The sequence below is a fragment of the Mustela lutreola genome, chromosome 8, assembly GCF_030435805.1.
Source record: "Mustela lutreola isolate mMusLut2 chromosome 8, mMusLut2.pri, whole genome shotgun sequence".
Classification (NCBI taxonomy): Eukaryota; Metazoa; Chordata; class Mammalia; order Carnivora; family Mustelidae; genus Mustela; species Mustela lutreola.
Window position 1 is genome coordinate 147306996 of NC_081297.1, and position 14230 is coordinate 147321225.

The window sequence follows — 14230 nt, forward strand, 5'->3', positions numbered from 1 at the left end:
TCAGTGTTTGACACTTTTATGTTCCTCGTGTCAATACAAGTCCCGTGGGCCGGAGGGAGTGGGATGGCGCGGAAACCCCCAGGCGGCAGAGGCTGTGCTTCCTCTCAGCCCCTACCCGCGCCTGCGTCCTGTTCTAAGCCACTTGAGGGTCTCTTACAAATGAGAATGGGCGTGGTAGCTGCCTCACGGCCCCGGACCAGAGCACTGCGCCAGGTGCTGAGTGCTCCTTTGGCCGTCAGGGCAGACTCCCGGACTGGCTCCATGGGGCACTTCCCAGAGCTCGGCGCTGGGGCGGGTGAGTGCGTTTCTTACGGTACACACATGGGTTTGGGATCTGTGTCCAGGTCCGTCTCAGGCAAAAATCTGTGAACCGTCCTAAGGGTATTTTAAAACTATAAAGATGAAGATGATCAAGGAAAAAACACATTGTAGTTCTAGAGCTTTAAATTTTCAGTGATTTAGAAAATCTCTATTAAGGCATTAGCAGACTCAACTATAATACAGTTGCAATACGATTTTGGAGTCAAGTGCTGAGTGGCACAGACGTGTGTCCTAGTAAGGTGCTGTGGAGACAGACTTACTCCTGAAATCAGTCCCAAACCAGTAACGTCCCGTGGGAACTAAGTGACAGGAGAGGGTGCTTATCCCCAAAACGCACTGGTCCCTTGTAGGCACTCAGCAAATGGGCTGCTGAGAACGGGGTTCTCCGAGTGTGGAGCTGGCAGCGGCAGTAGCCACACCTTGGAACTTGCCAGAAATGCAGACTTGGTGGGAAGAACAGTGTGGCTTTTGTTTTGTTTTTTATTGGGAAATTCACACTTTTAAAGTGTAGGGTTCAGTCCTTGTTCGTATAGTCACAGAACTGGGCAAAGATCACCATTAATTCCGGAATATGTTCATTTGTGGGTGAATGAGTTTCAACAGACGCTTCTGACACAGGCTCAAGTCTGAGAACGGCCCCACCCCTCACAGGCTATGTCCCTGCTCTGCTGTGATGCCCTTCTGGCACATCCCAGGAGTGGGGGACAACTGTGCCAGCCTCGGCACATGTCTCACCTCCACCTCTGCACCCAGGAAGGGAGGAGGTAAGGCTGGGAAAACCCAGGCCTGAGTCCCACGTGCCCGGGGGAGCCACAGACCCACACGGACTACGCCCAGCGTGCCACTCGAAGGTGTGCGTGTGTGCCCATTAAAGGACTAAACTTGACTGGCTTCCAGAATGGTCTCAAATCTTCACAACAAAATTGTTTATTCGAAATATTAAAGTTCACTAAAAGCCATGGTTCTTTCAAACTGAGCAATCTAATTGTTTTATTAAAGTCAGATTCCAAGATGAAAGACCCTTAATCCACACATAGGAAAAGAAATAATCTTGTCAAACCTGTTGGCTTAGGTAGAGGCCAAGTCAGCTGTGAGCATAATAAGAAAGGAAGTCTTTTGTTTTGTCATCCCCCAAAACAAACATCCTCCCTTCGCACAGAAGTTTCCCAGTTGTTCCCCTCATTTTAAGAATCACGAAGCACAGCAGGCTTATCCGTTCAGCATGTATATATACAATGAACTAGGATAGTGCATGGATTAATTTATTTTACATTTTCCCCTCCTCCCTATAGAAAATTCCCAAAGGTTTTCTCTTCCAGCCAACATGTATTTCTAAAGCTAGGCCATGACGGTAGTTCCTAGACGTTCCTCGAGGACGGGCTAGAAGGACTCAGACAGCAGCATTAGCCTCGAGGAGGAGGCAGCCCCTAGGACGAGGTTCTGGTGCAGCTTTCTCCAAGAAGAGCTGTTAAATAGTTTTCAGGCAACTGTTTTAAAGGGGCCTCCTCCTACCTCTTTAATGAGAAGGGGGTTTGACCTGGATGGCAACAAAGACATTGTCTTTTAAAAGTTTCACTACCAGACTGCCTGCTTGATGACCGCTCTCGCGACCGCTCTCGCAATCTGCCCTTGGTGAAGCTGCCTCAGAAAATTCTCCCGGTTCGGATGTTTCTAATGCAACGGATGTTTGCAAGAGACAACCTCGATGTGATGGTTCGCACTGTGTTTCTAGATTTGTGTACATGTTCCTCTCAGACCCCCCTTCTGTGCTCTTACTTCCTCTCATGTAACTTCCCGCCGTGGCGGAGGCCTGATGCCTGCCCATCACCTGAGACACAACTTAGAGTTTGTCTGCTCCCGGGGCGAGTGAGCCCACTGCCGCCGAGCCTCCGTCAGCCTCTGGTAGGCAGAGTCAGCTCCAGAAATGTGCAACAGCGCGCCCGCCCCCGGGAAACTCTCCCCGCAGCCCAGGGAGCCTGTTGGGAGGGACTCCTGACTCTGATCCTAGGCATTCTACCATGCATGAGACCTTTGTAAGAGGTACTCCAGAAAAAGCTACTGCTCTGTGGGGACTGGGAGCGAAACTTGAAACGCGTATCTTGTGTTTGGATTTTGCAAATACTACCTGGAACCAAACCCTGTCCGCGGGCGCCCTGACCCCGTGGCTGACCCAGCGTGGCCGGAGCCACGGCCCAGGCTGGTTTCTGTCCATCTCCAGCATTTCTAGAAAGGAACTCCTGTGAAAGCTCCAAAAACGCTCGAAGAAGAAATCTTTGGGGGCAAATTAAGGTTCAGTCACTAAGTTTATGCGTTGCCGTAACATCTGTATTTGATCTGAAATACCCGTTAAAGAAAGAAAAAACAACCAAGTACAGATTCATTGGAGGAAAACACTGAGGAAAAACAAATTTAATATCCAACATGCAAATCAACTTTGAACAGAAATGCAAAAACTTAACAGCTCACAGCCAACCAAATGCTGCCCAGAGATGGTTTCTGTACGCGGAAGATGGTGAACCGGGAAGCTGCTTGTTCATGGAAATACCCCAGACCACGAGATCCTAACATGTTTGATTACACCATTCTGGTGCTTTTGCCAAAATATATTTTGTAGAAATCATTTTAGTTAAGCCTCAAAGTTGTGAAAAATTGCCCCAGGTTTTCTTTGCAGGTTTTGATTCTTCTCACAGGGAGAGAGTTTACTTGGGAACCGTGAGTGCACGCTGTGAACACCTAACCCGCCCGGCCTTCGAGAAAAACGGAATGCCCCCAGCCGCTCGGCCGTGACCTCTGGTCTCCTGAGCTCCGGGCTGCGAAAAATCAAGGTGCCTTCTTGTTTTGGGGATGGTAGAAAAACTGTAAACACAAACTCTCCCCACTGTGGGGGTCTGAACCCACGGCCGGCCGGGCCGCTTGGTGTCCGGGTGACTTGGCTTCTGCGGGCGGGTGTCCTGGTTCTCCAGACCATTCGAGACAGGCTCAGAAAGGGTCGGAGGATTTCTCCTCCCACCGAGGACCACGTCCACACCACATCAGCCAGTGGAAAGGAGCAGAGGGGAGCAGCCTTGCGTGTACCACCCCCCAAACCGCCTGAGGGCTCAAACCCCCCAGAGGCCATGTGGCACCCTGGCCATGGGACCCTGGCCATGGGACCCTGGAGGGCCTCCCACTTCCGCTCCTGCTCAGGGGGCCTGGTGGCAGCCGGCACGGGCTTGCTGCCCTCCCGGAGCCTGATGTGTTTTAAGAGAAACCTGCTTTCTGATCCAAAGGTGAGAAGAATCACCATCACGCCAACAGCCGCTCGATGTTCGAGACCAGATAGGAAACCCGGTTCTAGCAGTCACTTGCCAGAGACCTCTTCAGGCTCCCGGCAACCCTGGCAGCTTTTGCACACATGACATCTTTGAAGGTTCTCGGCCAACGACTTCAAGCCTCCCTGTTGGGACAGCATCCGATGTGTTCTTCAAGCCAAGTCACTAGAATTTGCCAACCGCACGGGGCCTGCCTTTGGGAACGTCTTCTGATGAGGAAAAAGCAAGTTTTTATTTCACTTTTCGATTCTGCTGTCTAGACGGTCTGTGCTTCCAACAGCAGCAGCGGCTCCCGGTCTCCTAGTTGGATCCTTGGAAGAGCAGTGCCACCGGGCTGGTGTCGCGTCGCGAGCGGCCAGGGCTCCGCGGAGGACAGGAACCTGACCAGCTCACGTGCGCGCCGTCCCTGAAGAGTCCACATTCCCGGGACCGGGACTCGTCGGAAAATCTAGCCATCCACACGGCGACCAGGCTCTGGAAGATTTTGTTCTCTGTGGATGACTTCCCTGTCGCTTACATTTTAAATAAGATTTTTCTGAGATGCTGAGCCTCGGCTATTTCTACCAGCAACTGGAAGCTCCTGGAAGACATCAGCGTGCGAGACCGAATGCCCCCTCGGCCTGCGGGCGCTGGAAGGTGGACGAGAGGCCACAGGCTGCCCATCAGATGCCAGGACCGTGACATTTCTTATGAAAGGAGAGCTTGCTCTCTTATTCATATCCTAAAAAGTGACACCGCGGTGCCTTCACAGAAAAACCACACTTTGATTCCAGTTCCCACTGAAGAAATGTGCGCGTGCTTTGGTCATCCCCGCGTTACACAAGAGACAGGCGTGTTTCCAGAAACATGAAAGATGGCCTTACAAGAAGTGACAGCCGGACACGCCAGGACACTGGGGGTATGGGCTTGGCCCCATCACTTGTCATCTCTTACTCTGTCACTGATGTCCTTTGTCACTTTGAAAAGAACCTCAGGGTGACAGCTTACTGCCTAGTGACCAAGTGCCTCTCAAAAAAGCGTGATTAAAATTCAGTTTCAAACGTAACCTCCGGAAGAGGGAAAGGGCAGAGGGCGGACGCTGCCGCCCACATGCTCCTGTCTGTCGCAGGGCAGCGGTGTCGCGGATGCCTGGGTGGGCCGTTGGCCGGGCCTGAGGCTGGGGATGACGACCGAGCCCGTGTGTGTAAGTGATGCCCCAGTGTGGGAGTGGAAACAGCCAAGCCGCGTGTACGCCACTGGCACATTACAAACGAGGGGTCATCTCTGGAACGCCACTGTGGCGCCCATTTCTATGACCAGCAAAGCCCTTGTGCGCATTACTGCAAATGGCCCTCAGGTGACCTGTGATGTGCATCTGTCACTTTACAGAGGGGGCATCGGACGTGTCCATGGCTCCGCCAGCAGGGTTTGGTTCCAGTGGGGGGACCCTGAGAGCAGAGGGAGGGCCGCCATCTTCCTGCGTCTGTTTGACTACCTCATCCTTCCGTGGAAGATACACCCGGGCTGTATTTCCCCCAACACCTGAGTTCCAGAGTCTTCAGACCCCGGACGACCAGGGAGAGAGAATTCCTGAAGCTGTATCTTAGCCTCCCTGGACACAAACGTGGCGGCAGCATTTGGCTCTCCTGGAGAACACTTCTGGAACTTGGGGCCGTGCTCAGGGATCAGAGGCTCTGCCCCAGCACGTGGCGGAGAGGCCCGACTCTGTGCTGTCCTGAAACACCGCTCTGGAACGTAAAATTGTGCAGACAGCTGGGATTCGGCTAAGCGGGGGCTGGGCACTGCCACCGAAGACGAGAATGTTCCAGCCCAGCCCCACCACACAGAGGACGGCTGTGGGAAGCATCTGAGAGTCCGAGAGTCTGTCCGGACCCAAGCTCTGCAAGAGGCTGCCTGACCCAGTCGTGCACCAGAACCCCGGACGCTTCATGAGGTAGGTGGTATCAGCCCCATTTTACAGGTGAGCCAACTGAGGCAGAATGAAATGCAACAGCTGGCTTTAATAACAGCGTATAAAATCCCGAGAAAGCCCCAAGGTAGCCCCTGTTCCCAGAGCCCAGCGCAAACCCTCAGAGCGCGCAGAATAGAGCAGTGGGAGGAGCCCTCCCCTCCTCCCCGCAGAGAGGGTCTCCGTGCACACAGCAAACCCTCCGATACTCCTGGGGACTCCAAACAAAACAACATCGCAACAGAGACCCAGCTGACAGTTTATTCCCAGTGGGGCAGGGGAACGCTTCCGCTCGAGAGGGCTCGTGGTGTTGAGAAGAGCACAGCGTGTCATCCATCACAGGTGGGAATCCCTCCGGCCCCAACAAGGCCGCTCGCGCAAACCCACTGGGCCAGCCGCCTGGAGGTCAAGTCCTCTTTGCCTCAGTGAGCCGGTCTGAGAAACGGGACCAGCGCACTCTGCCAAAGCAAGCTCCAGGAAAACAGCCTATCCCCTCCCCGGGTCCCCGAGGATGGAGGTTCTACCTAGAACCTTCTGGGAGGAGGCCAACCCCCGCCCCCAACCCTCCTCTCCTGGCTGACTGCCAGGCTGTCCCACCTGCTCTCAGAGTCCCGATTCTGTGGGTCACGCCAGCCGAGGCGCAGCGCGGGATGTCTCCAAGGCGGAGGTGTGTGTGTTGGTGGTGCTCTTTGGCTGGAAGCAAAGGCCATTCTGGCAGGATTGGGGCCTTTCTGGAACCGGGCGTGGGGTGAGGTATTCCCAGCCCAGGGCAAAACCCTCCGACAGCTGCGTGCCCCGGCTCCCCGAGGCCGCCCGTGTGTAACCAAGCGGTAAACAAGGGAGGGCGGGCAAGTCGGGCCTAACTCGGGCGCGGAAGTTCATGGGTACAGCAGGACGGAACCATGAGCCAGTTCTCGGGGAGGCGCGGACACTCGGGGGCCTGTCCACCAGCGGTCTGCGCGCAGACGTCGGGGCGGTCGGTCCGGACACGCTCCGGCCGCCGGCCGCTCCTCTGCTCTCTCACAGCCTCTTGGCATCTCTGGGCCTCTCGGGGTGCAGAGGGTGCTGCAGAGATGGGCCGGGGGATGGAGGGGCGCGGGCAGGCGGGCGGGCACGGGGGTGGTGCAGGAGCCGAGCCGGCGGGGGAGAAAGAGGCACTTCAGTTTGGGCTGGTGTTCGTGGAGTCGGCCCTGGCCCCAGGAGGCGAGCGGCCCCGTCTGGCTCCGGCTCCGGCGCTGGGCTGTCACAGAAGACCCCGGTGGCGGTGGACAGGTAGGCACTTGGCAGCACCCCCAGGGCCGGGCAGGGCTGGGGGGCTCTGCGCAGGCTCTGCACACGGCTAGGTCATCAGGATGGGCTTCTGCCGAACTTCCAGGATGTCTATGATGGCGGGAGGCGGGCGGACAAGACAAGGAAGTGTGGGTCCCGGTCAGTGAGGCCCCCAGAGCTCCGCCTCACCTCCCCCCAAGCCAGTCACACCGCCCCCGCCCCAGGGCTCTGCAGCCATTCAAGGGGGGACGGGAGGGACCCGACGCAGACACGCACTGGCGGGTCCCAGACTTGAAACGGGGTCAGGGTTACCGACACCCCCCCACCCCCCGCCCCAGAGAGCGATGGCTTTCTGCTGCAGCCCACGCTACCTGTTAAAATCCGATGCAGTGGCAACGTGACGTAGGTCAGATGTGCATAGAGAAGGAAATTGCCATCCGCTCTGTTCAGCTTCAGCCAGGACCCAACCAGGGACCGCCCCGTGCCGGACAGGGACCGAGACCGGAGGTTGGTGGCATTATGCAGATCAGCTGGTGGGGAGAGGGCCGTGTCAGGGCCAGGCCGCAGGCCCCCCCGCAGGACCAGGAGAGCACCTCCCACCCCAGGAACCACCTCTGCCACCAGCCCCTCCACGGCCCACACCCGCCCCAGAGCTGCAGCCCTGGCCTGGGACCCCGACTCCCCCATCCCCATCCAGCCCTTCCCTCCCCTCCCCTGCCCTGGAGAGGCTCTCGTGTGGGTTCTGGCTTGTCGCCTGTGTCATTTCTCTGCTTCCCTGTGACCCCGTCTGTCACTGCAACACGGTACCACCAGTCTGCAGTGCCCAGGGCAGGGCTGGGAGGAGCCATCCGCTGGGTCACCCAGGGAGGCAGGCTGGGTGGTCATCAGCCCTTCCCTACTCATTGGGAAAGGAGCCGAGGTGGGGACGGCACTTGCCCAAGTGCACACTAGAGCAGGTCAAGGCCAGGGCGTCTGTCTCTGGGCCCCAGTGCTCCAAATAAGGGCCAATGTCTCTTCCGTTCAAGGTCACAGCCCCAGCTCTGGCCAGGGCCCCCCTGTGCTGTCGGCCACCCCCTCAGCCCCCAGCACACACGTGGGGTGCCACGCCTTGTCTCTGGCGGCAGCCTGCCCCCCTACAGTCCTTCTCCACAGGGACGGCTGAGCAGTATTTCAGTAGCTAATCTGATCCTGTCACTACCCTGCCTAAACCCTCTTGGTGGCTTCCTGCTGCTTAGATGAGGGTGACCCCCACTCTCTCTGGCTCATGGGTTGCAGGGACCCCCACGGGCTTCAGGCAGAGACGTTCTGGAGGCCACCAGAGGGTGGGGGAGCCCGGAGGAGAGCCTCGGGGGTACCCCGAGGCACGTCCTGGAGGGAGGGAGGGCCCTGAGGAGGACCCAGAGCAGGAGGCTGACAAGGCACGAAGGCAGGCATGGGCCGGAGAGCTCACCTCACTGGGCACCGGCTTCTAGAGCCCTCTGTGTGGAGCAGTCCATCAACATCAGGGAAAGTCTCAAGCCTCCTGTCCTTGCTCCCTATTCTGACCCCAGACTGGGAGCTCCTTGAGGCAGGGATTTCTGTCTGTCCGTCTGCAGCTCCATCCCCAGCCCTGAGGAGCCCCTGGCACCCACCAGCCCCCAAGATGTGAACACACAGGTGAACCCAGAGGGTCCGGGAGGGCCGCAGCAGGCCCTTGGTCATGAGCAAGGCGCTCACCCCCGCCGTTGTCCTCGCGGAAGAGCTCCTCACTGTCGTTGGCCGAGTGCGACTTCTTCATCTCCGCGATCCGGTTCCGGGGCACCTTCCTCTTGAGGGACGGGGAGAAGAAAGCGGGCCGGTTGTTCCGCTCTGGGGTGGGGGGCGTGCTGAAGGAGGTCACCTGGAGACAAAGAGCCATAGTCACTGGCGCAGCCCGACCACCGCTGGGGCCCCTGACACCACCTGCCGGCGGGCCGGCCTCCTGGGCTGAGCACGAGCCAGCTGCCCTCCGCGGGCCCCCAACACCGGCCGGCCTGAAGCCAGACCAGCTGCTGATGCCGCTCAAGCCCTCCCACGGAAGCCTCCCGCTGATCCACCAGACGGGAATTGGTAGGAAGCCGGTGCAACCAGCGAGGAAATGAAGGTGGGACAGCGGCCTTGACCTGCCCAAGGTCACCCAACAGGACAGGGGCAAAACCAGGATTCAGCCCAGGTCTTCTGCCTCCTAAGGCCATACTCTTCACCCCAATTCCTTCCCCTTGGCTAAGATGCCCCCACCCCATCCCTCTCCGCCCCAGCGCCCTCTCGTGGAGGGCAAAGGCAGAGCAGCCCAGGCTTCCATCCCCTGGGCTTGTAACCACACTGTTGAGCAAACGTTCTGCACAGCCACGCAGGGTCAGGCGGGGGCAGCACAGGAGACAGACAGGCACACAACACTGCTCCCTGCCCTCAAGGAGCTCACAGTCTGGTGAGGGGTGATAGACTCGGAAAGTGACAGCCACAAACTGAAGGCTGCTTGCTTAGACAGAGAAAGGGAAGCACAGGATACAGGGGAGCACCGAGCAAAAGGGGTCCACAGCCTGGGAAATCAGGAAAGGCTTCCTGGAGGAGACGCTGCTCGAGATGGGTCTTGAAGGACGAGTAGGAGTTCGCCAGGTGAAGAAGGGGGGGAAGGGCGTTCCAGGCAGAGGGAACTTGGCCCATCTCCTCCCTCCTCCCCATGCAAACAAGAATCTGAGGAACAAGGTGAGCTGGGACTGAGACTTCAGGAAGTCCCATCAGCCTCCTCGTCACGGCTTCCGACATCCACCAAAGTCCCGGCGGCTGCTGGGCTCCAGACGGTCCTCCCATAAGCCAGGGAAGGTTTTCCAAAGATAGAAAAAAAACAAAACACCAGAAACCACAATACACACAGAGTCTGCATTTGTCGTGCGCTGGTTACAAAGGGCCCTCTGGAAACGGGGGACACGAGACAGTAAGCACAGAGGTGGCGGGGGCCTGAGCAGCCCCCAGGAGGTCAGGCCCTGCCACTCGCAGCTGCGTGACCCTGGCAGGTCCCCTCCCTTGACCCTGGGCCTCCTTGTTCCCCTGAGCCAGGCACCTTGGCCTTCACCCCCAACGGCCACCCTGGGAGGGAGCGAGTCCCACTTCCATTCGGTGTGTGGGAAGAGCCAGGCTCAGCAGCTGTGGTGCCGTATCTGTGGTCGCTCAGCAAACGCATGGCCGGAGGTGGCACCCGGCCAAACCAGCCCCCCTGGAGCTCAGGCCGCAGGGTTTCTGCAGGGCCTCGGTGGGCAACTCAGGACCATGGAGTAGAATCAGACTCCATTTCTCCCAAATCAGCTCAGAAATGTATCCACAACCTCCACTCACAAGATGAGGGAGGTCCCCCGCCCGGAACCCTCACCCACGTCTGCGAAAACTAGCCCGGGTTGTTTTTATTCGGCTTTCCGATCACAGTCATTGCAGAAGAAAACAAACAAGAAAGGACATAAAGAAGAGGAAGAAATGTGCTGTGGGACCGGGAGACGGGCACGGCTAACAGTTTTACAGAACGAAAAGTCTAGCAAACACACGCTTGCTCGTCCCGGGCACGTCAGCAGGGCGGCACGCTTCACGCCCTCCGTCACTTCCCCCAGCGGGTCAACAGCCAAGAGGAGCCAGTGGCTAGAGAAGCACCCCAGGGTCCCACCCGTGTCAGCCGCTGTGTTACAGCTCCCCGAGCCTCCCAACACCAGTGCTCCCCGTTTCTGGGTGAGAAAACAGGCCGAGACCTGCCCCAGGTCACTGGAACGGCAGCGCCCAGACTCCAGCCCACACAGTCTCACCCCAAAGTCCCTTCCTGCAGACGGGCTGGCCAAGGCTGCTCCCCGGACCACCCCCCCCACCACCACCTACCTGTCCCTTCGGAGACCTGCGGCTCCGAGCAGGCTAGAGCAGCTGGGGGCTCAAGACTTTCTCCTGCCCTAGCCCTGACCCCACTGGGGCCCCGGGGAACAAAGCTGCCCCTGACCTCGGCTTCCCACCCCCGGGGAAGGACGGTGTCCTAGAAAGAGTCGGGCTCAAGGGCTCGGTGCTATCACACCAGAGCCGTGGGACCTACAGTGGCACCAGTCCATCCGGCAAGCCCGAGTTTCCATGTCTACCCACGGGGCTGCTGCGGGGACCCCCAGCACTTGAAGGTGCACGACACCCTGTGAACAGGAGGTTGGGCAGAGGGAAGAGCTGGGCGGCTCCGGACCCTGTGCTCTCTTGCCGCCGAGCCTCACGGGGCAGGAGGGGAGGCCGGCCCATAAGCATGCCAGGGCACTCCCCGAGGCAGGCCCGTCGTGGGCGCACGCTCAGCCAGCAGGGCCCGGTGAGGCAGGGGCCGGGAGCAGCCGGGGGTCCCTTCCACTGGGCCCAGCTGCAGCAGCTCAGGGAAGCAGAGACCACGCCCTGACCTGCTGGGTGACCTTGGGCAAGCCACTGCCCTCTCTGCATCTCGGCCTGCTCCCCAGAGGGTGGGATGATGACACCTACTCACCGGGGGACTTTAAAGATCAGGGAGGCGTTGGGAAGCGGATCCGAGGCACGGAAGGCCCCTCCCCGAGCTGTGCAGCCCTTACCCGCTCGTGCATGGGTGAGGCCGGGCTGGAATCCTCTTCAGTCCCGCAGGGGGACGTGTCCCCAGTAGACACGCGGCTGACGGCCATCTCTGCGTGGCCCTTGCCCTGTGGCCCCTTCATGCGCACGAACTCCATGTTGTTGTACTTGTAGAAGCCGAACGACATCTTCTGTGCCATCCGGGCAGCCACGCTCACCTGCAGACATGGGGAGATGGCCCGAGTCAGCGCCCATAGGGGTGGCTTCTTCCTGGGGACACGGAGTCATGAGGATGACCATCCCCCAAAGAGCAGCCCCTGAGGGCTACCCGCTTTCCTCTGGGGGCCGGGGACCCCCCAGCAGGCAGGGTCGTGCAAGAATGCTTGGGGGTCAGGCAGATGCTCCTCCCACCGTCCGACGACCCACGCCTCGCAGCAGGCGAAGCGCCAGGCTGGGCACATAGCCAACCCCGGGGGAGCCCGAGACCACCCCCACGCCTTCCCTGGGGGGACCAGCTGCAGGAGAGAGGCCCGTCCACCTGCATTCCACCCCTGCCCCACCAGCCAGGTTCTGTTTTGGGAGTGTTTGCACACAGGGTGGGGCCGCTGTCCCTCTGACCCAGTGTGCCCAGACTGAGGAGCGACGCACCAGAATGCAGGCCCTGAGCCACCTACGAGGAGCTTGGGGGGCCGTAGGGGCTCTGAGGAGCTGGGCAAAGACAGAGGCCCGGGGCGGGGGGTCCTCACACTTACTCGGTTGTCGTACACCTTCTTGAGGGCTTCGTAGCGGATGGAGCCCTGAAAGATGACCCCTTGGAACAGGTTGGTTTTGTCACTGGCCACCAGCTCCACGCAGACCATCTCTCCCTCCCCCACGGTCATGTCGCTGAACACCTGGGACGGGGCACAAGGAAGACAGCTGCCCCCACGGAGCCCGCGGCCTGGCTCCTGGCTCCACCTCCTGTGGCCCGCCCGCCCACCCGCCGGCATCACGGCTCCAGGGCCTGGGGCATGGACCCAACTTCAAGGTCACACGGACTCCGGTTCAAATCTTGGCTCTGCCACAAACAGGCTGTGCCAGCCTGGGGACGGCACTTGGTCCTCCGAGCCTGAGGGGCTTCAAGGCAGCAGCCCATCGAGGAGAGACCCTGAAACACGGGCTCCCTTCTTCCTGAGTCTTCCCTGGGGTCCTGACCGCCCCTAGGGGAGTACAGGCACCACTATGGGGACCTTGGTGGCGGCAGAGAGCAGCAGAGCAGGAGCTGGGCAGGGGCAGGGCACCGGGTGAGTCACTTTCTGCCATGAGACCTAGTTTTCCCAGCCTGAGCACAGAAGCTTGGCCCAGAAGCTTCCACAGCCCCACCCCCTCTGACACCCTAGCATCCCGCAGCGTGGAGGCACCAGTTTGGAGTTTCCTCGCCACCCTAATGACGCCTCCTGCCCGGGCAGCCCTTTTTATGGGTGTTTATGACGCGTTCTCCCATTCACGAGCTCGTGTGATCTTCGACCCCAATGGACACATGATCACGACACTTATTTTACAGATGAGAAAACAGGCTCCGAGGGAGGTGAATCCCACCGGCTCCAGTCCAGCGTCAGGAACAGCGGGAGCCAAGGGGGTAGGAGTCAGGATGCCCCCGCTGCCCATCGCCTTTGCCGGGCTGCAGGGCGGTGAGGCGGGAGGGAGGCCGGCTTCTCGAAGCCCTAAGCAGGGCCCTTGGGGACACGTGGCTGGGCACGAGGAGCTCACCTCCTCGAAGCTGTCGATCATGAAGAAGATGTTGGGGTAGCTGATCTTGGATTCCTCCCCCTTGCTGTCCATGGGGTGTTTACTGGGGGACGCGAACACTTGCTGAAAGGGAGAGGTTTTAAAGGACTGATGAGGCCTTGCCTTGTACCCAGGTCACAGCCACTCAAGGGACAAGTCCCTGTGGTCACATGGCTCAGACCCAGGTCAAAGCCAGAGGGAACCGCTTTGCAAGAAGCCTGATGGGCGGAGTTTTGGTCAGACCTGCCCCTCCAGGCGGGGAAGGAAGGAGGAGGGGGAGGGGGAGGGCGGGCTCCCCCACCCAAATGCTAAGCAGCCACAAGGCTGCCACTTCTGGGCTGAGCTCCCAGGTAGGAGGCCTGGGGCTTACCTGGGATTTCTTCTTATGGATGTGGATGTCCCCCCCATCAGTGCGCGTGCACACGGCACAGGTGACCATGTAGTCCAGCTGGAAGGGAGCACGCAGGACACCGCGTGTGGAGGGGTCTGCTGTCCCTCAGCCCCGCCACAGCCCTCCCCCCGGAGCCCGGCCCCCACCACGCCGTGCCCCTGGAGACCCGCCCCCACCAGACAGCCCTCCCCCCGGAGCCCGGCCCCCACCACGCCATGTACCTTCTGCAGGATGAGGTTCAGGCAAACACTCTCCTCCCAGTCAATGTCGGGGTCTCCAAGGCCCGGCAGCTTCTTGGAGTCGCGCCGGTACACCTCCACCTCCACCTCAGGCTCCGCCTCGGCCCGCTGAGGGGCACAGGGCACAGATGAGTCCCGGCCCCCTCTCCCTGACTACTGCCGGGACAGCCGCTAAGGCAGACACAGACTCCCGCCTGGCTTCTCCGTCTCCGGCTGTGCGGCCCCAAGTCCACTGAGAAGGAGCCTCCGAGGTGGTCCCTAGAGCCCCGGCAGCTCGGCGTGGGGATCCCAGCCGCCTGTCCCACCCACACTGCTTCTGTTCAATCTGCCTGGAGGCGACCGTCCACCCATCCGCCCACCACCACCACCCTGGGCCTAGCGCAGGAAGCCCGCAGGTTGCTATGGCAACCGGGTACCAGCT

At 59.7% G+C, this 14230-nt stretch overlaps 1 protein-coding gene across 4 annotated transcripts in view; it reads right to left on the reverse strand.

The window, feature by feature from the left end:
• Positions 1 to 2701: 2701 nt before the first annotated feature.
• Positions 2702 to 14230, reverse strand: part of KIAA0930 (KIAA0930 ortholog) — a 35476-nt gene continuing 23947 nt past the window's right edge. For all 4 annotated transcript variants that reach the window (XM_059187249.1, XM_059187252.1, XM_059187251.1 and 1 more), the window contains exons 3-10: positions 13792 to 13917; positions 13550 to 13627; positions 13162 to 13263; positions 12165 to 12305; positions 11436 to 11630; positions 8566 to 8728; positions 7221 to 7379; positions 2702 to 6960 (exon numbers count right to left, since the gene is read on the reverse strand). In XM_059187249.1, coding sequence (XP_059043232.1) covers positions 6920 to 6960; positions 7221 to 7379; positions 8566 to 8728; positions 11436 to 11630; positions 12165 to 12305; positions 13162 to 13263; positions 13550 to 13627; positions 13792 to 13917 — 1005 coding nt within the window. In that variant the 3' untranslated portion in view covers positions 2702 to 6919. The remainder of the gene's footprint in view (positions 6961 to 7220; positions 7380 to 8565; positions 8729 to 11435; positions 11631 to 12164; positions 12306 to 13161; positions 13264 to 13549; positions 13628 to 13791; positions 13918 to 14230) is intronic.